The sequence below is a fragment of the Heteronotia binoei genome, chromosome 16 (genome assembly GCF_032191835.1).
Source record: "Heteronotia binoei isolate CCM8104 ecotype False Entrance Well chromosome 16, APGP_CSIRO_Hbin_v1, whole genome shotgun sequence".
NCBI lineage: Eukaryota > Metazoa > Chordata > Lepidosauria > Squamata > Gekkonidae > Heteronotia > Heteronotia binoei.
Genome location: NC_083238.1, coordinates 55,574,810 through 55,596,231, shown reverse-complemented (window position 1 = coordinate 55,596,231; position 21,422 = coordinate 55,574,810). Strand labels below are relative to the sequence as shown.

The following is a 21,422-nucleotide window of genomic DNA, read 5'->3' as shown; positions in this document are numbered from 1 at the left end:
GTGGGAGAGCTTCTAGTGTCCTGGCCCCACTAATGGCACCTGAGGTTTTTTTGGCCACTGTGTGACACAGAGTGTTTGACTGGATGGGCCACTGGCCTGATCCAACATGGCTTCTCTTATGTTCTTATGTCTGAAGAAGTGATGTTCTGTATTCTTGGTGCTTGGGGGTGGGGAACAGTGGGAGGGCCTCTAGTGAACTGGCCCCACTAGTAGACCTCCTGATGGTACCTGGGTTTTTTTGGCCACTGTGTGACACAGAGTGTTCGACTGGATGGGCCACTGGCCTGATCCAACATAGCTTCTCTTATGTGACATAGAGTGTTCAACTGGATAGGCCGCTGGCCTGATCCAACATGGCTTCGCTTATGTTCTTATCACTGTGGCGTCTTTCGAGAGCAGCTCAGATGTGAAGCTCTTTGACCCACAACTAGCAAGATTACCACAGAAGCAAAACTACTGTTCGAAAGAAGACATTCCCTCCATAGATGGCTTCCTTTTTTGCGACTACTGCTAAAAGAACTTTACTCAGAAGTCCTATTACCAGAAAGGTCTATGCCAGGGGTGGCTGAACTGTGTTTTGGCTGCAACTTTAGAAAATTTGCGCATGACCAAAAAATCCCCACAACCCAATAGCAGGAAAAGACAAAGCGCGTTTCTTAAATGGGTAAGCGAAGAAGTGTCCGATTCGTAAATGGGCGTACTCAGAAGTAAGCAGAGCTCTTTCCAGCATGAGCTCCTCTGCATGCTAAGCCATATGTAGACAATCCACCAAGAGAACATAACATAAGAGAAGCCATGTTGGATCAGGCCAATGGCCCAACACTGTGTGGCACACAGTGGCCAAAAACCCCCAGGTACCATCAGGAGGTCCATCAGTGGGGCCAGGACACTAGAAACCCTCCCACTGTTGCCCCTCCCAAGCACCAAGAATACAGAGTATCATTGCCCCAGACATAAGAACATAAGAGAAGCCATGTTGGATCAGGCCAATGGCCCATCCAGTCCAACGCTCGGTGTCACACAAGGGCCAAAAAAACTCCAAGAGCTTAAAGGACTCTTCGTACAGGGCCTACTGTAAGCGCCAGGAGGATTGGCTACATCAGGAGTGTGTGGCCTAATATGCAGAGCAGCTCATTAGAAAGAGAGCTCTGGAAGTAAGTCAATGGGAATTGCTTTCAAGCAAGTACAATGAGGACGAACAAACAAAAGCATCTGATTTCTTTGAGGGCGATCTTGCCAAAGAAGGGGAAAAAAGTTAAGATGTTTCTATTTAAACGTCGTTAGTGCAACTTTTATTTATGAGGTCCGCTTCAAGAAAAATGTAACAAAACCCAAGGGGAGGGACGGTCAGTCTTTTTACAGCACACCTTGCGGATTCCAAAGGCGATTCCCTAAACGCAGAGCAGACAGACTGAATTCTCAGGGCTATTTGGTGCAAGCCCCCAAGAACATTTACATTTATCCAAAACTTAAAAAAAAATGCACATCTCTTTTGTAAGACAACTCCTTCCGAGTCCGCAAGCTTTCCTCCCTTTTCACGCTTAGCTAGCTTCAAAACGATCGGCGTTGGCGCTGCATTTCGAGACATTAAAGTTATCAGCGCTGTAAGTAAAACCGGGCGTGTCTCATCCAGGCACTTGAGAATTCAGCTGGAAATAGTCTCCCAGGAGGGGTCCCATCAGTACCGACCAGTTTTTCTTTGCCAGCTCCTCACCTGAGTAGATTTTGGCCCGATTTAAAATGAACCACCGGTAATGAAGTGGTTCGAGTTTGCCCAGGGCTTTTTTCTGTAGCAAGAACTCCTTTGCATTTTAGGCCACACACCCCTGAGGCAGCCAATCCTCCAAGAGCTGACATTAGGCCCTGTACTAAGACTCCTGTAAGGTCTTGGAAGGATTGGCTACATCAGTGGGGTGTGGCCTAATATGCAAAGGAGTTCCTGCTCCAAAAAAGCCCCAAGTTTGCCCTTGACTGTCCTCTTTTTACGGCAGCTGCAAGGTTTGCCGGTGTAGTCAGAAAACAAGAATTGCACCCTTGTAAGTCTGCTTCTAAGGGCTCAGAAGAGCATAAACTCTGCTAAGAACTGCACCGGAAATCCAAATGCTCTCCTGTTGCAAAACAAGAGAATACTGTGCAAAAAGAAAAGCCAAGGAACCCAGATGTTCCAACTTAAGCAAAGGAATTGGGTTTTCCAGTCTGACACAGGGAAACATTCCCAGCTTCAGTGAACCTTCTTTCGGGGTTCAAATGTCACCAAGAAACCATAGTCATTAACAGCTGTGCTATACGTGACTCTGATTATAGAAAACGGCTATTATGCTAATCGCCCTTACTGATTTTCCAGCGGGATTCCTACTGACGGCAAATGCTCTATGGCAACCTTGAGGAGGGATTAAAACTCAGCTCTTAAAAGCCGCGTTTAGCATTTCTCGCCTACCAGACATGACCTGCTGAAGGAAATAGCTCTGAAATGTATGGTTCGCATTCATCTGAATTTTCCCAACCATGTTTAATACTTCTTGCCTAACCCGGATGACTCGCTGAACTATGTTTCCCATGGATCTGTCTGAACTTCCTCTAGAGTAAGCTACACTGGCTCTGGGAAGAATAAGTGTGCGTGGTTTTCCAAGAGAGATTTTGCCTTCTCCAGCCAATCACAGCCATCCCCCCCAAAAACCAAAGAAACTTAATAGTTCTCTCTGCTAGTAGAACTGGACAATTCCGTCTAGATTTATTGCAAGGTCGAACGACTCAGGAAACCTGGGTCCCTTTTGTTTGTGAGCTCCCAGTAGCTGTGCAGGACTCACAAAAAGAGGAAAGAGACCTTCTTAAGGCTGTGGGGCTGGCTGAATTCAAACGGGACCCCCCCCCCAAAAAAAAATTAAAAAAAACCTCTAAAAGAAACACCCAAACAAAAAAAATCAGCTTTTGTTTTAGAATCAACCTCTAATTTTCAACAAAGAACCCCGGGGTTTCCAGACTAGGACCCCTGAATTTTTAAGATCTTTCCCTCCTTGAAATATAAGACGTCAGCAGCGTCACTGTGTTTTCTTGATGAGAGGGAATTAGGGGGGGGGGGGGGGGAGACACAAAAGAATCCTTCTCTCCATACAACAGGAAGGAAGGAAGGAGGAAAGGAACAAGGAACCTTTCTCACAGTTGCCATAAATAAAAGTGCAGGTAAGTGTTCAAGTAGGGTGGTACAGTTTTGACGGACAGCGAGGCGGCCGGTCTGGGTCATCTTTTGGAAGCCCTGCGAGGATCCCGCCCGTTAGTTATGGAGCCTTGGATGGGGCGAGGGTTATTCGCCGGTGCCAGCGTGGAGGTGGGGCCCCGGCCGCCGGCCCTCCCCGTACCCGCATAGGAGGTAGAGTTATTATACCCCACCGACACTCCACTCGACTCGGACCCCGTGTGTACGCCATTTCCTGAGAAAGAGAAGAGAAAGAAGGAACAGAAGAAGACGGAATGAGAACTGTTTCAGGGGGGACAAGTCTTTAGTCTTTCTCCTTGGTGAGGGAACATCTAACAACAGGCTGCTCAGAGGGCTGGGGAAGGCATAAGAGGAGACCACAAAATCTCAAAGGGAAACTTGCTTTTTCAAACTCCCATGAGAGGGTAATCAGTGCGCGGAAAAAACAAGCTGCTACACAAAGCAGAGACGTAGCAGAGCATTCTTTAAAGCTCAGATACTACATCAAAAGGTACATGAGAACATAACATATATTCTCAGAGCGCTCTTTAAAGCTCAGATACTGCATCAAAAGGTACGTGAAAACACAAGAGAAGCCACGTTGGTTCAGGTCAATGGCCCATCCAGTCCAACACTCTGTCACTCAGTGGTCAAAATTCAGGGGCCATCAGGAGGCCCACCAGTGGGGCCAGAACTCCAGAAGCCCTCCCACTGTTGACCTCCCAGCACCAAGAAAACAGATCCTCACTACCCCGACATAACTGAAGCTATCTTGGATCAGGCCATGGCCCATCCAGTCCAACACTTTGTAGCAACACAGTAGGCAGCAGGGCTCTTTTAGTGTTCTAATTAAGACCTTGGCTTCTGTGCCCTGTTCTTGGCTCTCTCACTATACCTCAGCCTCTTTGCCCTGTTGTTGGCCCTCCAGAGGAGCTGGCTGGCCACTGTGTGGGACAGGATGCTCGACTAGAGGAACCATTGGTCTGATCCAGCAGGGCTCTTCTGGTGTACTTAGGAAGTCCCCAGCCTCTCTGCCCTGTTATTGACCCTCCAGAGGAACTCATTGGCCTCTGTGTGAGACAGGATGCTAGACTAGATGGACCACTGGTCTGATCCAGCAGGGCTCTTCTTATGTTCGTAGGAAGGCCTCAGGTCTCTATGCCCTGTTGTTGGCCCTGCAGAGGAACTGGCTGGCCTCTGTGTGAGACAGGATGTCAGACTAGATGGACCACTGCTCTGATCCAGCAGGGCTCTTCTTATGTTCGTAGGAAGGCCTCAGGTCTCTATGCCCTGTTGTTGGCCCTGCAGAGGAACTGGCTGGCCTCTGTATGAGAGAGGATGCTGGACTAGATGGACCATTGCTCTGATCCAGCTGGGTTCTTCTTCTGTTCTTACAAAGGCCTCAGCCTCCCTGCCCTGTTGTTGACCGTCCAGAGGAAGTGGTTGGCCACTGTGTGAGACAGGATGCTGGACCAGATGGACCCACACTGGTCTGATCCAGCAGGGCTCCTCTGATGTTCTTAGGAAGGCCTTGGCCTCTCTACCTTGTTAGGACTCTTGGATATTCTTAACTACTTGGGGGTCATTTCCACTGCAAGCAAACTACAATTTATGACAGCTATGAGAGCTCTGGCTGACCCAAGGCCATTCCAGCAGGTGCAAGGGGAAGAGTGGGGAATCAAATCTGGTTCTCCCAGATAAATTCTGCACACTTAACCACTACAGCAAACTGGCTCTTAAGAAGTTTTGTTTCCGGGCACATAGGGTTTGGATTTACAGAACCCTAAAAAAGAAAAATAGCCAATGCTGTTCTGAAAACAGGTTTTTTGGGGGGGGGTTTAAAGGTTTACGCAGTAACGGGAAGGTTTTGTAGCATTCACGTTATTCCACACCTGCAACTGAAAGACATCTTTGCCTTTAAATTCCAATCCTCTGCATACTTATGCGGAATCAACGTAAGACAAGCCATATTGGATCAGGCCAATAGTCCATCCAGTCCTACACTCCATGTCATACAGTGGCCAAAAACCCCAAGTGTCATCAGGAGGTCCACCAGTGGGGCCAGGACACTAGAAACCCCCCCCCCACTGTGCCCCTTCCAAGCACCAAGAATACAGAGCATCACTTGCCCCAGACAGAGAGTTCCAACAATATGTTGTGGCTAATAGCCACTGATGGACCTCTGCTCTAGATGCTTATCCAATCCCCTCTTGAAGCTGTCTATGCTTGTAGCCACCACCACCTCCTGTGGCAGTGAATCCCATGTGTTCATCACCCTTTGGGTGAAGGACTTCCTTTTATCCATTGTAACCCGACTGTTCAGCAATTTCATTGAATGTCCCCATGTTTTCGTATTGTGAGAAAGGGAGAAAAGTATTTCTTTCTCTGCCTTCCCTATACCATACGTGATCTTGTAAACCTCTATCATGTCACCCCTCAGTCAACGTTTCTCCAAGCATGTCAAGGCCTTACGAGTCTCACGGGACTTCTTCCTAAGTCTGCCCGGGATAACAAGTTTGATTTCCCATTTCTCACGCTAGCACAAGGCAAAGAAGCATCTGCGAAGAGAAACCAAAGCAGGCTGATGGCTGGGATCCAACCAGCGAAAAGTCCAGAGTGCTGGGACGGTGGCTCAGTGGTAGAGCATCTGCTTGGTAAGCAGAAGGTCCCAGGTTCAATCCCCGGCATCTCCAACTAAAAAGGGTCCAGACAAGTAGGTGTGAAAAACCTCAGCTTGAGACCCTGGAGAGCCACTAAAGGGGAAGGACAGTGGCTCAGTGGTAGAGCATCTGCTTGGGAAGCAGAAGGTCCCAGGTTCAATCCCCGGCATCTCCAACAAAAAAGGGTCCAGACAAGTAGGCGTGAAAAACCTCTGCTTGAGACCCTGGAGAGCTACTGCCAGTCTGAGTAGACAAGACTGACTTTAGGGAGGGACGGTGTCTCGGCGGTAGAGCATTTGCTTGGTAAGCAGAAGGTCCCAGGTTCAATCCCTGGCATCTCCAACTAAAAAGGGTCCAAGCAAGTAGGCGTGAAAACCTCTGCTTGAGACCCTGGAGAGCCGCTGCCAGTCTGAGTAGACAAGACTGACTTTGATGGCCTCAGAGTCTGGTTCAGTAGAAGGCAGCATCATGTTCTTAGGAAGACCTTGGCCTCTCTACCTTGTTCATGTGTTCATGCTGTTTCCACAGATTAAAAAAAATTAAAGACTTACCACTTGGCCCAAAAGTACAAGTACCCATATGACTTGGTGGAAGAGAATTGCTCTGTTCATTCTGCCCCTTTAGAGAAACACAGACAAAAGACAGATAAAGTAAAGATAACCAATCCCCAAGGAGTACATGATTTCCTCCCTCCGCCCCCGCAGCATCTGTGAAAGAAGTCCAAATGATCTTCAGATCGTTTGAATGCCTGGCACCACCCAAGCTACACCCAACAACCTCACGGGCCACCCTTCGGATCGTCGGCTCTTTACGCAGTTCCCAAAACGTACCCCTTTACTGGACTGCCCCTGGTGATCAGAGTTGGGTTCGCTGAAATTGGGCACTTCGGAATACACCATGCAGAACCTATCGACGATAAAAACACGACTGTCAGACACAGCGAGAAGCCTCGAGTGGAGATTCTCATCTTGCTTCGTTTCTGGAGACGGCGCCGTCCCTTTTGTCTCCGGGAGCATGGGAGGAAGGGCGCACTCACCTGGCCGTGTTGTGGTCAGGCTCGTGTTGTGCGAGAGCTACTGGCTCAGCAGGAAGTATGTACCACTGAGTTGTGAATACTACAGAGGCTGTGAGGCTCCAGAGATAAGAAATATTAAAATAAATGTTTTTGAAGCTGACATGGTTTAGAGAAGGGTTTCCCAAACTTTTCTTTCCCGTGGCCTGGTTTTTTTTACATTTCTCCTTCATGACCCACTAAAATTTGAAGGTGGAGTCAGGAGACTTTGGGGGTGGAGCCAGGAGACAGGAATTATGTCATTTCCTGTGGTGTCAAGGGCCAAGCGATGTCACTTCTGGGATACACTGAACCAAAACTCCACCTTTTCCTGTGATGTCACTTCCAGAATGTCCACCAGTGGGGCCAGGGCACTAGAAGCCCTCCCACTGTTGCTTCCCCCCATCCCAGCACTAAGAATACAGACAGAGCATCATTTGCAGGGAAAGAAAGAAGGGAGGGGGGCAAAGAAAAAAAAGCCTTCCTCACCATCAGATGACCCCAGCCAGCAACAATTCCGCCCAGGGGTCATTTGGTAAAAATGGAGGGAGAAGGAAGGAGAGGAAGCCCAGCTCCTTTCTGCACAACACAGAGACGGGGGAAGGAAGGAAGCCAAACAGAGCTCAGACTTTGCAGCCTGTGTCAGTCTTCAAAGCTAGCTTTTCTCTGCACAACAGAGAGACGAGGGGAAGAAAAAAGCCAAACAGAGCTCAGACTTTGCAGCCTGTGTCAGTCTTCAAGGCTAGCTCTTCTCTGCACAACAGAGAGATGGGAGAAGGAAGGAAGCAGAACAGAGGTCATGCTTTGCTGGGGGCGGGGCTAGCTTTGGCTTTTCTTGTGACCCAGTAGTGAGACTTCCGTGGCCCGGTACCGGGTCACGACCCTGCAAATGGGAAACACTGGTTTAGAGAGCCTCAGAGTAAAGGCTTAAGTTATTCATACGTGCATCTCTTGACAAAAATACTAATCGAAATGGGAAATATAACGATAGAAATTCCATTGAGAACCTACATTATGCACAGTAGGGGAATATATTCATATCACCTTTGAGTGTTGTACAAGTTTTTTCCAATGTTCCCTCTAAGCTGCAGAGTCTTGCGAGCAAAACTTCTACTTTGTGAGCTACTGGCATTAAAGTCGCAAGCTACTGAATAAATTATTGTGCTCCGGGGTCATCCCTCCTGAGCGAAGACAAAAATGTGTGAGCTGGAGGCTAAAAATCTGTGAGCTAGCTCACACTAACTCAGCTTCAAGGGAACGCTGGTCTTTACATATTCCTCGGAAGCCTGGAATTGTAATGGAACTTGGTGGTTTGGTTTATGTGATTCTGGATATTATATTTATTGGCAACAGTGTGTGTTACAACATTTTGAATTTTTCTCATAAGTAATACTAGCGTTTTGTGTATTATTTATGTGCTGGAGATATTAAGGGCACTGTTTTAATTGTACAAGACACTGGATTTATATTCCACCCTCCACTCAAAGAGTCTCAGAGCAGCTCACAATATCCTTTATCTCCCTTCCCCACAACAGACACCCTGTGAGGTGGGTGGGGCTGAGAGGGCTCTCACAGCAGCTGCTCTTTCGAGGACAACCTCTGCCAGAGCTATGGCTGACCCAAGGCCATTCCAACAGGTTCAAGTGGAGGAGTGGGGAATCAAACCCCGTTCTTCCAGATAAAGAGTCCTCACACTTAACCACTACACCAAACTGGCTCTCAGAGAGAGAGAGATGATGATGATGATGATGATGATGATGATACTGGATTTATATCCTGCCCTATACTCTGAATCTCAGAGTCTCAGAGCGGCTCACAATCTCCTTTACCTTCCTCCCCCACAACAGAAACCCTGTAAGGTGGGTGGGGCTGAGAGGGCTCTCACAGCAGCTGCCCTTTCAAGGACAACCTCTGCCAGAGCTACGGCTGACCCAAAGCTATTCCAGCAGGTGCAAGTGGAGCAATCAAATGGGGAATCAAACCAGGTGCAAATGGGGAATCAAACCCGGTTCTCCCAGATAAGAGCCCGCGCACTTAACCACTACACCAAACTGGCTCTCTCACAAGGCAGATACCTGGTGTTTTCTGGCTGTTCAGTCTTTCTCCCCGTCCCTGTTTTTTCACTAATTCAATCTGAAGCCCATGCAGGTGAAGCAAACCACCTGCCTTGCCCACAGAGGGGGGATGACCAATCATCACGACCCAGTAGACAGAGGGGGAAATTTACCTTTACACCCCTGGCAGAAGCTGGCTCAAGAGTAGCTGCAGAAGCTCACAAAGCAGCTGCTTCTACCAGACCTACCCTGTGGATAAATAGAGGACTTCAGTTTCTCAGGCTGCCAGTCCTTTCACAGGCCAACCCAGAAGTCACTGATGGCACAGCGCATTTACCTGTTGACAAATGGATTTAGGTGAAGAACCTGGGCCAGAAAGAGCCCCCGACAGAAAACAAATTGTCCCTTCGTCCCAAGAAGGATCCCCCTTTCCTTAAATCCAGTAAGAGCTCTATGCTGCACAACTCTCGAGCGGTGAATAATTACAAATCAAAGAGAGCCAGTTTGATTACCCACTCCTCCGCTTGCAGCTGCGGGAATGGCCTCGGATCAGCCATAGTTCTAGTAGAGTTGTCCTTGAAAGGGCAGCTGCTGGGAGAGCTCTCTCAGCCCCACCTACCTCACAGGGTGTCTATTGTGGGGGCGAGGAGGAGGAGACAAAGGAGACTGTAAGCCGCTCTGAGGCTCTGATTCAGAGAGAAGGGTGGGGTATAAATCTGTGGTCTTCTGCTTCTTACCCAAATGACAAAAAGAGTAACAAATATTTGGAGCTACTACGGTTTTGTGGGGGGGGGGTTGGTGGGGGGAGGGTGCAGCAAGCAGAAATGCAACCATCTTGTATGAATAGGGTCGCCCAAGTCCCCGGAGACTGTGAGCAGGGGAGTTTTTTTTCATGTGTGGCATGATGACATCACCCGGAAGTGATGCCGTTGTGTCAGGCACGTCACACAGGGACGCTCTAGAAATTCTGTGAAAACTCTATGGTTTCATGCAGGGATACTCTAGCAATTCGGAGGGGGGGACTCTATGGCACCAAATTACCAGGGAGTCCCCGCATGAAACAATAGTTTTCACCGAATTGCTAGAGCGTCCCTGTGTGACGTGCCCGGCGCAATCACTTCTGGGTGACGTCACTGCCCTGCACATGCCGTGCTTAACGGAGGTCTTTAAGGGCAAGGATCCCACAAGCAGCCTGCTAAATGCTGGCGGGTGGAGTGCTTTGAAACTAGGGGAACCTTCGCAGGCTGAAACGCATGGTGAAATACAGCATCTTCTGAAGCCCCAGGAGCAAATTTGTTGTAAGAAAAGCACAAAAACTTACCTGTAACAACTATCAATGAGTGGGCATTAAATCTGGCTAGCACGAGAGCGTTTAAAAGATTTGGGACAGGTCAGCAGCAATGTTCCCTCTAAGCTGCAGTCTTGTGAGCAAAAATTCTACTTTATGAGCTACTGGCATTAAAGTTGGGAGCTGCTGCATGACTCAGAGACTGACCAAGAGAGAGATCTTGCGGTCATGGTAGATAACTCAAGACAGTGTGCGATTGCAATAAAAAAGGCCAACGCCATGCTGGGAATTATTAGGAAGGGGACTGAAAACAAATCAGCCAGTATCGTAATGCCCCTGTATAAATCGATGGTGCGGTCTCATTTGGAATACTGTGTGCAATTCTGGTCACCGCACCTCAAAAAGGATATTATAGCATTGGAAAAAGTGCAGAAAAGGGCGACTAGAATGATTAAAGGTTTGGAATACTTTCCCTATGAAGAAAGGTTAAAACGCTTGGGGCTCTTTAGCTTGCCGAAACGTCGACTGCGGGGTGACATGATAGAGGTTTACAAGATTCTGCATGGGATAGAGAAAGTAGAGAAAGAAGTCCTTTTCTCCCTTTCTCACAATACAAGAACTCGTGGGCATTCAATGAAACTGCTGAGCAGTCAGGTTAAAACGGATAAAAGGAAGTACTTCTTCACCCAAAGGGTGATTAACGTGGAATTCACTGCCACAGGAAGTGGCGGCAGCTACAAGCATAGCCAGCTTCAAGAGGGGATTGGATAAAAATATGGAGCAGAGGTCCATCAGTGGCTATTAGCCACAGTGTGTGTGTGTGTGTGTGTGTGTGTGTATATACATAAGTGACAGAGTGTTGGACTAGATGGGCCACTGGCCTGATCCAACATGGCTTCTCTTATGTTCTTATGTTCAGTGTGCTCTGGGGTCGTCCTCCCTCAGCTAAAACAAAAATGTGTGGGCTGGAGGCTAAAAATCTGTGAACTAGCTCATGCTAACTCAGCTCTGAGGAAACACCAGCCAACAGATACATGTAAGAAGGTAGAGATACATGTAAAAAGGTAGAGATTTTGGAAGACGAACACTGGAAAACTGAGACGCACAAGTGCAGCGCACCCCAGATAAAGTGGATCTTCGACAACCGTTTCATTTGACAGGGCTTCTCACCAAAAGAAGTACTGCGTGAGGGCTTAATTCCTGAAGAGCGGTTAGAGTTAACAACTGGGACTTCCACACACTTTTTTGAGCCAAACGCTCACAAGCAAAACTCTTTGGTGTGGATATTAAGCCAAGAAAGAGACCAAGGGACACATGTTCCCTTTGGGCCTGTCCGCCGACCACAGTTCATACCTACCAGTTCAGCCTGAAAAACACGAGGCCTTGAAGAGCGTAAGAACAGGGTACTCACTCTCCTATTTTCTGAAGATCTCCTCCCCTTCCAGTGTAAAGTGTGAGACATCCTTTCCAGAGAGATGCATACCTAATCGAAAGAGCACCAGCGGTGTTAGAAGGAAAACAGAAGAGTGAATCCAGTTTTGACAAGCAAAATAAGACAGGGCCCCGGCTAAAGTTTGACTTGCGTACATCTCAATAGGGGAGGGATGCTGGCTCAGTGGTAGAGCATCTGCTTAGTAAGCAGAAGGTCCCAGGTTCAATCGCCGGCATCTCCAACTAAAAAGGGTCCAGGCAAGTAGGCATGAAAAACTTCAGCTTGAGACCCTGGAGAGCCGCTGCCAGTCTGAGTAGACAATACTGACTTTGATGGACCCAGGGTCTGATTCAGTAGAAGGCAGCTTCATATGTTCATATGTCTAAGGGGAGGCATGGTGGCTCAGTGGTAGAGCATCTGCTTGGTAAGCAGAAGGTCCCAGGTTCAATCCCCAGCATCTCCAACTAAAAAGGGTCCAGGCAAATAGGTGTGAAAAACCTCAGCTTGAGACCCTGGAGAGCTGCTGCCAGTCTGAGCAGACAATACTGACTTTGATGGACCGAAAGGGGTCTGATTCAGTAGAAGGCAGCTTCAGATGTTCATATGTTCAATGGTCAGCAAAGGTAAGTTTGCCAGGTGATTAATTCTCAGCTGCTGAAACCAGATGGGTCCTTATGAGATTAACTTTCAACAGGTTGTGTTTTGAGCAATGTTCCTTCTGAGCTGCAGAGTCTCGTGAGCAAAAATTCTACTCTGCGAGCTCCTGGCACTGAAGTCGTGAGCTACTGCAGGAATTAAGTTTGCTCCGGGGCCATTTTCCCTGGGCTAAGACAAAAAATGTGTGAGCTAGCTCACGCTAACTCAGAGAACACTGGTTTTGAATGCGACAGGACGATTTGTAGCTTTGTCAGCAGACAACCGATCAGCTCATAGTTTACACAAATGTTCGTTTGATCAGGACCAAGACCTATAGTACGGGGGGGGGGGGGGGGTCTGTGGCTCAGTGGTAGAGCATCTGCTTGGTATGCAGCAGGTCCCAGGTTCAGTTCCTATACAAATCTATACAACAGAAAAAGCAACACAAGCTCCTCACATCCCATGCAACAAACATCAAGCAACCTGCCTCTCGAAACCGGGAAATTGAAAGCAACGCATCTACTAATGAGAACAAGCGAGCAAATATATTGAATTATTTTCGGAATGACCTCCAAAAACAAAAAAGTCGCTCTGCCAATCCATCTGCATTCCCCCGGCATCTGTCTCAAACACGGCTACAGCGCAGAGAACACGTTTTCTCTGCTAATTGCTAGTTCTCCTATAATGCGACCAGATTCTTCGTTTTGCTTAAAGATCACCCACCAAGGGAGGAGAGAGATTATCTGATTGTGACCAGGGGGTGGGGGGACAATCACCGCGTGACATGGGAGCCCTATCCATCGCGCTAATGCCCTTAGCATCTTTTAAGCTGCTTCTTTTACTAGACTTCTGGTCGGCCCAACTACCCAACCCCCATTTTATCATTTTTATTGATTTGTTGCTTGTATCAGTTCGCTCTCCGTAATTCACCTTCAGTCCCAAAGAGGAAGGAAGGAAGGAAGGAAGGAAGGAAGGAAGGAAGGAAGGAAGGAAGGAAGGAAGGAAGGAAGGAAGGAAGGAAGGAAGGAAGGAAGGAAGGAAGGAAGATGGTAGTTAGGGAGGGAAGGAAGGAAGATGGTAGTTAGGTAGGAAGGAAGGAGAGAGGGAGGGAGGGAGGGAGGGAGGGAGGAAGGAAGGAAGGAAGGAAGGAAGGAAGGAAGGAAGGAAGGAAGGAAGGAAGGAAGGAAGGAAGGAAGGAAGGAAGGAAGGAAGGAAGGAAGGAAGGAAGGAAGGGAGGAAGGGAGGAAGGGAGGGAGGGAGGGAGGAAGGTAATACAGACTTGTTTCTGCAGATTTTATTCTAGAGGACAAACGCACAAACAGCTGGGAAGACTAGCAGGCCTCCAAGTTTTAGCTCTAGTAACAGACATGACAGCTGAATCAGCTTTTAAGGTTTTTACGCATCCTTCTAAAATATTTAGAAACATGCGCAGAGGGTGGACTCCGCCAACTAATCCCAGGAGCCGAGACAGCTGCAGCCAAAGCAAATGTTACATCAGAAAGCCATTCTAAGTAGCATCCTCAGTACGCAGACAGGAAGAAGTTGAGCGGCTCGATCATTCCCCCCACCCCACCCCCAAATCTACTTTGCCTCAGCCATATCCCTCCTGGTGGGAAATCAGCTTCTTGAACGTCCATCCTTCCCTTCCTTCCTTCCCTCCTTCCTTCTCTCTCTGCCCCTTTCCTCAGGCCCACTGAGTAGAGGGGCTAGCCATGGCTTCTTCCCCTCTTGATTTACCATCGGATGCTGTTTTGACAGCAGCTGCTACCACGGCACAAAGCCCTTCGCTGTGTGGCTGGAAGGAAACTGGGCAGCCATTTCCTGTCTGGCTTCACCCCCTGCGGCAGCCATTTTGCAGCTGCATCCTCTACATTAACCTAGAATGAGGGCTGCCAGGTTCAATTCAGGAAATATCTGGGGACTTTGGGGGTGGAGCCAGGAGACTTTGGGGGTGGAGCCAGAAGCAAGGCTGTGACAAGCACAGTGGAACTCCAAAGGGAGTTCTGGCCATCCTTTAAAGGTACCGTGTTCCTTTTAAACGCCTTCCCTCCATTGGAAATAATGAAGGATGGGGACAGGCTCCAGATGCTATGCTGAAAATTTGGTGCCTCTGTCTCAAAAAACAGCCCCCCAGATACTCACAGATCGATTCTCCATTATCCCCTATGGCGGGGTGGCCAAAGTGCGGCTTGGGGACCACATGTGGCTCTTTCACACATATTGTGTGGCTCTCAAAGCCCCCACTGCCCCACCGGCTGGCTGGCAGAAGGCATTTCTCTCTTTAAATCACTTCTTCAAGCTGGCAGCTTAGAGAAGGCAGTTGAAGTTGCTTTCTTTCTTCCTCCCCCCTCCTTCCCCTCATCTATTTGCCTCTCTGCCTACCTGCTCTCAAACATCAGACATTCATGTCTTGCAGCTCTCAAACATCTGATATTTATTCTATGTGGCTCTTACATTAAGAAAGTTTTGCCACCCCTGCCCTATGGAGACTCCACAGGAAATAATGGGAGTGCCCAGTGGACATTGAAAAAACACACACATACACACGGCTTTCTGATAACCCTAAAACAGAGGGTGGGACTCCAAATCAGGGGATCCCCTGCCCCCAACTGGGGATTAAAATACAATTGACAGAAGTCACTCCAGAAATACCAACACAAAGGTTATAGTGATGAATGACTGATATCTGTATAAAATCACATTACATTACACAAAATTACATTAAAGAGAAACAAGTCCCCTGGATGAAACACATCAAAAAGTATCAATTTCTTATATCCAAAATAGACTTGGTGCCAATTCCAGTAGAAGTAGAAGACTGTAGATTTATATCCCGCCCTTCTCTCTGAATCAGAGACTCAGAGTGGCTCACAATCTCCTATAACTTCTCCCCCCACAACAGACACCCTGTGAGGTGGGTGGGGCTGAGAGAGCTCTCACAGCAGCTGCCCTTTCAAGGACAACTCTTGCAATAGCTATGGCTGACCCAAGGCCATTCCAGCAGCTGCAAGTGGAGGAGTGGGGAATCAAACCCAGGTCTCCCAGATAAGAGTCCGCACACTTAACCACTACACCAAACTGGCTCTCAAAGGCATTCCACAGATGCAAAGGCATTCAATTTTTCACGTGTTGGAAGAAGTTGGAGCTTGGCCCAGTGAAAAATCTGGGCTTGCTTTAACTCAGCAAAAGAAAGAGAACAAGACAGAGGGCAGGAAAAGGAAGTTGACTGTTCTTTCTTAAGTCACCACATTTCAAAGAAATGAGTCACAGACCGCTCCGTTTACAAGGCCTCAATGACAAGAAGCTAGGTATGGCAGACGCAGAGCTGTGTGTCAAAACCCAAGTCCAGCATACAATCTTGTGTATAAAGCAACGTTGGGGCCACAAAAAGAAGAATTGCAGATTTATACCCTGCCCTTCTCTCTGAATCAGAGACTCAGAGTGGCTTACAATCTCCTTTATCTTCTCCCCCCACAACAGACACCCTGTGAGGTGGGTGGGGCTGAGAGAGCTCTTACAGCAGCTGCTCTTTCAAGGACAACCTCTGCCAGAGCTATGGCTGACCCAAGGCCATTCCAGCAGGTGCACGTGGAGGAGTGGGGAATCAAACCCGGTTCTCCCAGATAAGAGTCTGCGCACTTAACCACTACACCAAACTGGCTCTCAGTTTGGTCCTGTCATTCCCACGGATTCTCAGTCCAAAAAGGCTTTACTTTCTGAGGACCGTCAGGCCGAAAGTAACACACAAAGGACAGCCAGTTTGGTGCAGTTGTTAAGCACACACACTCTTATCTGGGAAGAGCCGGGTTTGATTCTCCACTCCTCCACTTGCGCCTGCTGGAATGGCCTTGGTTCAGCCACAGCTCTCGCAAGAGCTGTCCTTGAAAGGGCAGCTTCTGAGAGAGCTCTCTCAGCCCCACTCACCTCACAAGGTGGGGAGGGATGATGGCTCAGTGGCAGAGCATCTGCTTGGTAAGCAGAAGGTCCCAGGTTCAATCCCCGGCATCTCCAGCTAAAAGGGGTCCAGGCAAATAGGTGTGAAATACCTCGCTTAAGACCCTGGAGAGCCGCTGCCAGTCTGAGTAGACAATACTGACTGATGGACCGAGGGTCTGATGTAGAAGGCAGCTTCATATGTTCATAAAGTGTCTGTTGTGAGGGAAGAAGATAAAGGAGATTGTGAGCCTCTCCGAGACTCTGAGAAGGGCGGGGTGTAAATCTCCGGTCATCTTCTTCTTTACAGTTCCTGATCTTCTGAAGTTACAACTGATCCCTGGACTACGGAGATCAGTTCCCCTAGAGAAAATGGCGGCTTTGGAGGGCGGGTTCTGTGGCACTTTATCCTCAAATCTCCAGGAATTTCCCACCCAAGAGATAGCAGCCCTCGCCCTATAGCAAGAGCCCTGGAGAAACAAAGGAGGGGGGATAATTCTGTCGAGTCCACTTTGCTGGAAGCAGTTCGTGTTGCAATAAATGTGTCAGCCCAAAAGATGACACAGGACTCTCTGGTTTCACAGCAACCGATTAGCAACCCGAATCAGTTTGGCTCTGCAGGGACCAGCAAAGTAATCCTGTTCCTATTCTCCTACCACTCCATATTAAATTCCCCTTCTAATGTGTTTACTTCACTTATACCCTTTTGGGCTGTTTTCTTCTGAGATATCTTCTCATTTATTTATTTACTTAAATACCATTTATTTCATCCCATTTATCGGCTGCTTATCCCATTACATATACCGAACCCATCCCCCGCTAATTTTAATGCATTTTTCCCCTAATGGCAAGCTATATGTGTGTTACATGTTAAAAGGTAAATTAGTTGGATGGGAAATCTTCTGAGATATAAATACCTTCCTTTGGACCCAGGCTTAATACAATAGAGCCATTAACAGACATTCTCACATTTTGACATATTAGCGTTGTATTGCTTTTTTGCACGCTCATGCGTACTCAGATCAAAGGTTTGCTCAATTTGTTAATGTTACTATTCTGTCATTGGACCTTAAATTTGTACCATTTTGCACTCTAAACCACTCCCTACCAGCTATGTATGGCTTTGCTCACTGTGCCGGATTCCTCGTCTGATGAAGTGTGCTTAGAGCACACGAAAGCTTCCGTTCTGAATAAAACTTGGTTGGTCTTAAAGGTGCAACTGGACTCCTATTTTGTTCTGCTACTTCACACCAACACGGCTGCCTACTTGGATCTATCACTTATACCCTGTTTTTCTCCCCCAAGCCGACCCAACATGGCTTCTTTCATTCGCCTGGTCTCTGTCTTATCCTCACAACAACCTTGTGAGGCAAGCTAGGCTGAGAGTATGCAAATGGACCACCGTCGCTTGGTGAGCTTCCAAGGCAAAGCCAGGATTCAAACCTGGCCCCATCCCAGATCCTAGTTTGGCGCACCCTACACTGGGTCTCTTTTTGAGAAGCGAGACTTCACTCCTCTCCCAGTGAAGGGCCTGGGTTTGAGTTAACAGGAATACTCAGAAGTAGTGGAAGAACATCAGAAGCGCCCTTCTAGGTCAGACCAGTGAGGGTTCATCTAGTCCAGCATCCTGTCTCACACAGGGGCCAACCAGTTCCTCTGGAGGGCCAACAACAGGGCAGAGAGGCTGAGGCCTTCCTAAGAAAATCAGAAGAGCCCTGTTGGATCAGACCAGTGAGGGTCCATCTAGTCCAGCCTCCTGTCTCACACAGAGGCCAACCAGTTCTCCTTAAGGCCAACAACATAGAGGCTGAAACCTTCCTGAGAACATAAGAAGAGCCCTGCTGGATCAGGCCAGTGGTCCATCTAGTCCAGCCTCCTGTCTCATCCAGTGGCCAGCCAGTTCTTCTGGAGGGCCAACAACATAGAGGCTTCCTAAGAACATCAGAAGCGCCCTGCCAAATCAGACCAGTGGTCCATCTAGTCCAGCCTCCTGTCTCTCACAGGAGCCACCCAGTTCCTTAGTGGTTAAGCAGGTCAGACTGGTATCTAGAACATCCAGGTTCAAATCCCTGCTTGTGCTATGGAAGCTCGCTGGATGGACCTTGGGCCAGTTACACTCCTTCAGGGTTGTGAAAACAAAAGAGAGAAAAAAGAGAATTTGTAAGCCGCTCTGGGTCCGCGTTGGGAAGAAAGCAGGAGCATAAATTAATTAAATTTCAAAAACTGTCCTGAAGAGCCAGGGATTCCCGGCGTACCCCATGTCCCCAAGCGACCCTTTTCCATCGTACCCTTTGGTCAGTCGTATGATGTCGCCTGGCTGGATGAGACCCCCCAACTCGTCCCACACCGAGATGGTAACGCTTCCCGTCTTGTCAGCCACTTTGCAGGATCTGACCTCGTGCCCGTCTTTGGTCTTGGTGACTCGCCCTGGGGGGGGGGGGGAAGAGAAGTCAAAGGAGGGGGGGCAGAGAGAGGCACGACCCTGAATGAGTTCGAGAAGGGCATTGGCATAACTGCAAACCTTTTATTATTTTAAAGGGGAAAGTCTGCTGGGAGCTGAAAGTCAGGAGCAAAATTTTTAGAAAAATAAAGAGAATACATGCATAAATAGAATGCAAATATAAATATATATACATCTAAAATACAAGTATGTGTTTGTGTGTGTGTGTATAGAGCTGAAACCGGGAGCAAACTTTTTAGAAAAAAAAAGAGAAACTCAAATAGAAGAAGAAGAAGATGATGATATTGGATTTATATCCCGCCCTCCACTCCGAAGAGTCTCAGAGTGGCTCACAATCTCCTTTCCCTTCCTCCCCCACAACAGACACCCTGTGAGGTAGATGAAGACACAATAGACACCCTGTGAGGTGGGTGGGGCTGAGAAGGCTCTCACAGCAGCTGCCCTTTCAAGGACAACCTCTGCCAGAGCTATGGCTGACCCAAGGCCATTCCAGCAGGTGCAAGTGGAGAAGTGGGGACTCAAACCCGGTTCTCCCAGATAAGAGTCCGCACACTTAACCACTACACCAAACTGGCTCTCGAATAAATGTATAAATACAAATACAAAATGTATAAACACAATGCAAGTATAAATATATAAGCATATTAAAATACATGTACGTATACGTATATGGATATGTGCGGGTGTACAGAGCTAAAACCCGAGAGCAAACTTTTTTAGAAAAATAAAGAGAAATGCAAATACGAATACATGCATAAATACAATGCAAATATAAATATATAAACATATAAAAATGCACGTACACGTACGTGTGTGTATATGGATATGTGTGAGTGTATAGAGCTAAAACCCGGCAGCAAACCTTTAAAAAAAATAAACAGAAACGCAAATACGAATACATGTACAATTTTTGAGAAATGCAAATACATGCATAGATAGATAGAATGCAAATATAAATATATATACGTATAAAATATATGTACATGTTTGTATGTCTATGTGCGTGTATAGAGCTGCAATTCAGCAGCAAACCTTTTAGAAAAATAAAGTGAAACACAAATATGAATAAATGTACAAATACAATGCAAACATAAATATATACACATATATAAATGCACGTACGTGTGTATATATGCATGTGTGTGTGTGTTCAGAGATAAAACTCGGGAGCAAACTTAGAAAAATAAAGAGAAATACAAATACAAAGACATGTATAAATACAACGCATACATGAATATATACACATCCAGGCCTCGGATTCAGCAGCTCACAGGAGCGCAGCTCCTGAACCTTTCTGAGGGTTCCCCCTCCTCCTCCCCACCTTGTCCAATGACTAGTAGGTGCAGCTGTATAACAATCCCTGGATGGGCTCCACCACCTATTTTCCTACAAAACGACCCCTGCGCACATCTCAAAATGCACGTACGTGCATGTACATGGATATGGGTGGGCGTCCAAAGCTAAAACCGGGGCGCAACGTTCTTAGCAAACAAAAGAGAAAAGCAAATACAACTATATATATATATGCAAACATACATGCGTGTGCATATGTGTGCGTGTGTACACACACGTATGCCACTGGATGCCTATATATGTATTCTTTGAATTCTATAGGAAAGCTGCTCTCTGCTGCCCCCTACAGGGCATGAAAGGAGCGCAGCCCCCGTATGCAAGGGGGGGGCTTTCTCCCTCCCCTCCCCCAAGAGACCACGTGTCCCCGAGCCTTTACACCCCCACGTTGCTCTCGAGGAGCCCTCGTGCAGCGGGGCTCACTTACCGATCTCCAGCACAATAAAGACGACATTGAGATTTTTCAGTCCGGGCTTTATGTCTTTTATGAAGTGGTACGTGTCGTTGGCCATTGGGGTGTGGCGGGCTTACTCGCGAGGAGGTGGGCGCAAGGAAGGCGTTGAAGGGTTTTTTTGGGGGGGGGGGGGTCGGGGCCAGGGAGACAAAAAGCAAGAGGGGGGCAGGGCAGGCACGATCCACCCTCTTTAAAGGTCGGCAAGGCTTGGATCGGGACCGGCCCCGGGGGATTAGGATCGCGGGCGGTTCGAGCCTGCGGGGAAGGGGAGGCTGCGAAAGGCACGCTCGCCCCTACTCGCGAGTAGGCCGGAAGGGAGAAGGAGGGTGTTGGAGAGATGCGGGGAGCCGGCACTTTCCAGATCTCCTTTTTTTTCCCCCCAGAACCACTCCCGCAGCTCTTTCTCCCTTAATTTTGGCCGACGACCGAAACTGGGGGCTTCCTTTTCCCCAGATCCCCCTTCCCAGCTTAAGCGCCGCCTTCACACGTGCTTCGAAACAGACACGTGTCGATCCCCCTACTCTCCGCTCGCTTAGCGCTTCCCCCTCTTTCTAAAGGCAGCATGTGGCTGCGCCCGGCTTTTAAACGCTCGAGCCGGACCATTCTCCAAAGCTCCGGGGGGGGGGACAGAACCAGGACGGGGGAGGGAAAGCCGAGAAATTGGGCGAAAAAGACGGTCGCCTGTTACACGTGGAATGCTGTTCTCCCCCCCAATCCTATTCCGACCCTCCTCTTCCCCCGAGCGGTGCCCGTTTTAGGGATGGAGCGGTCCGAAGGGGCCGTGTCCCCCCCCACGACCGGGATGGACGCGCCCTTTAGAACGCGGAGACACCAGAATGGAACTGAATGTGGCCGAGCGCCCCGGGAGAGGCGCTGATTGGCTGGCGGGGCTCCTTTTGTCCTCTGACTT

General features: G+C 48.3%; 1 protein-coding gene across 1 annotated transcript; it reads right to left on the bottom strand.

The window, feature by feature from the left end:
* Positions 1–1,263: 1,263 nt before the first annotated feature.
* On the bottom strand, positions 1,264–21,066 carry NABP1 (nucleic acid binding protein 1). Its single transcript, XM_060257113.1, has 6 exons — positions 20,486–21,066; positions 18,536–18,674; positions 11,658–11,729; positions 6,684–6,759; positions 6,405–6,471; positions 1,264–3,428 (listed from the first exon to the last, which is right to left on the bottom strand). The coding sequence occupies exons 1-6, from the start codon at positions 20,568–20,570 to the stop codon at positions 3,238–3,240; spliced, it is 630 nt and encodes a 209-aa protein (XP_060113096.1). The 5' UTR covers positions 20,571–21,066; the 3' UTR covers positions 1,264–3,237.
* Positions 21,067–21,422: the final 356 nt, after the last annotated feature.

Coding starts and splice junctions, on each gene's coding strand:
- NABP1 (XM_060257113.1), bottom strand. CDS start 20,570: ATGGCCAACGACACGTACCACTTCATAAAAGACATAAAGCCCGGACTG. Junction 6,760..11,657: donor GATCTTCAGAAAATAGGAGA/GTGAGTACCCTG, acceptor TATCGTCGATAG/GTTCTGCATGGTGTATTCCG. Junction 6,472..6,683: donor AGGGGCAGTCCAGTAAAGGG/GTACGTTTTGGG, acceptor GTTTCTCTAAAG/GGGCAGAATGAACAGAGCAA.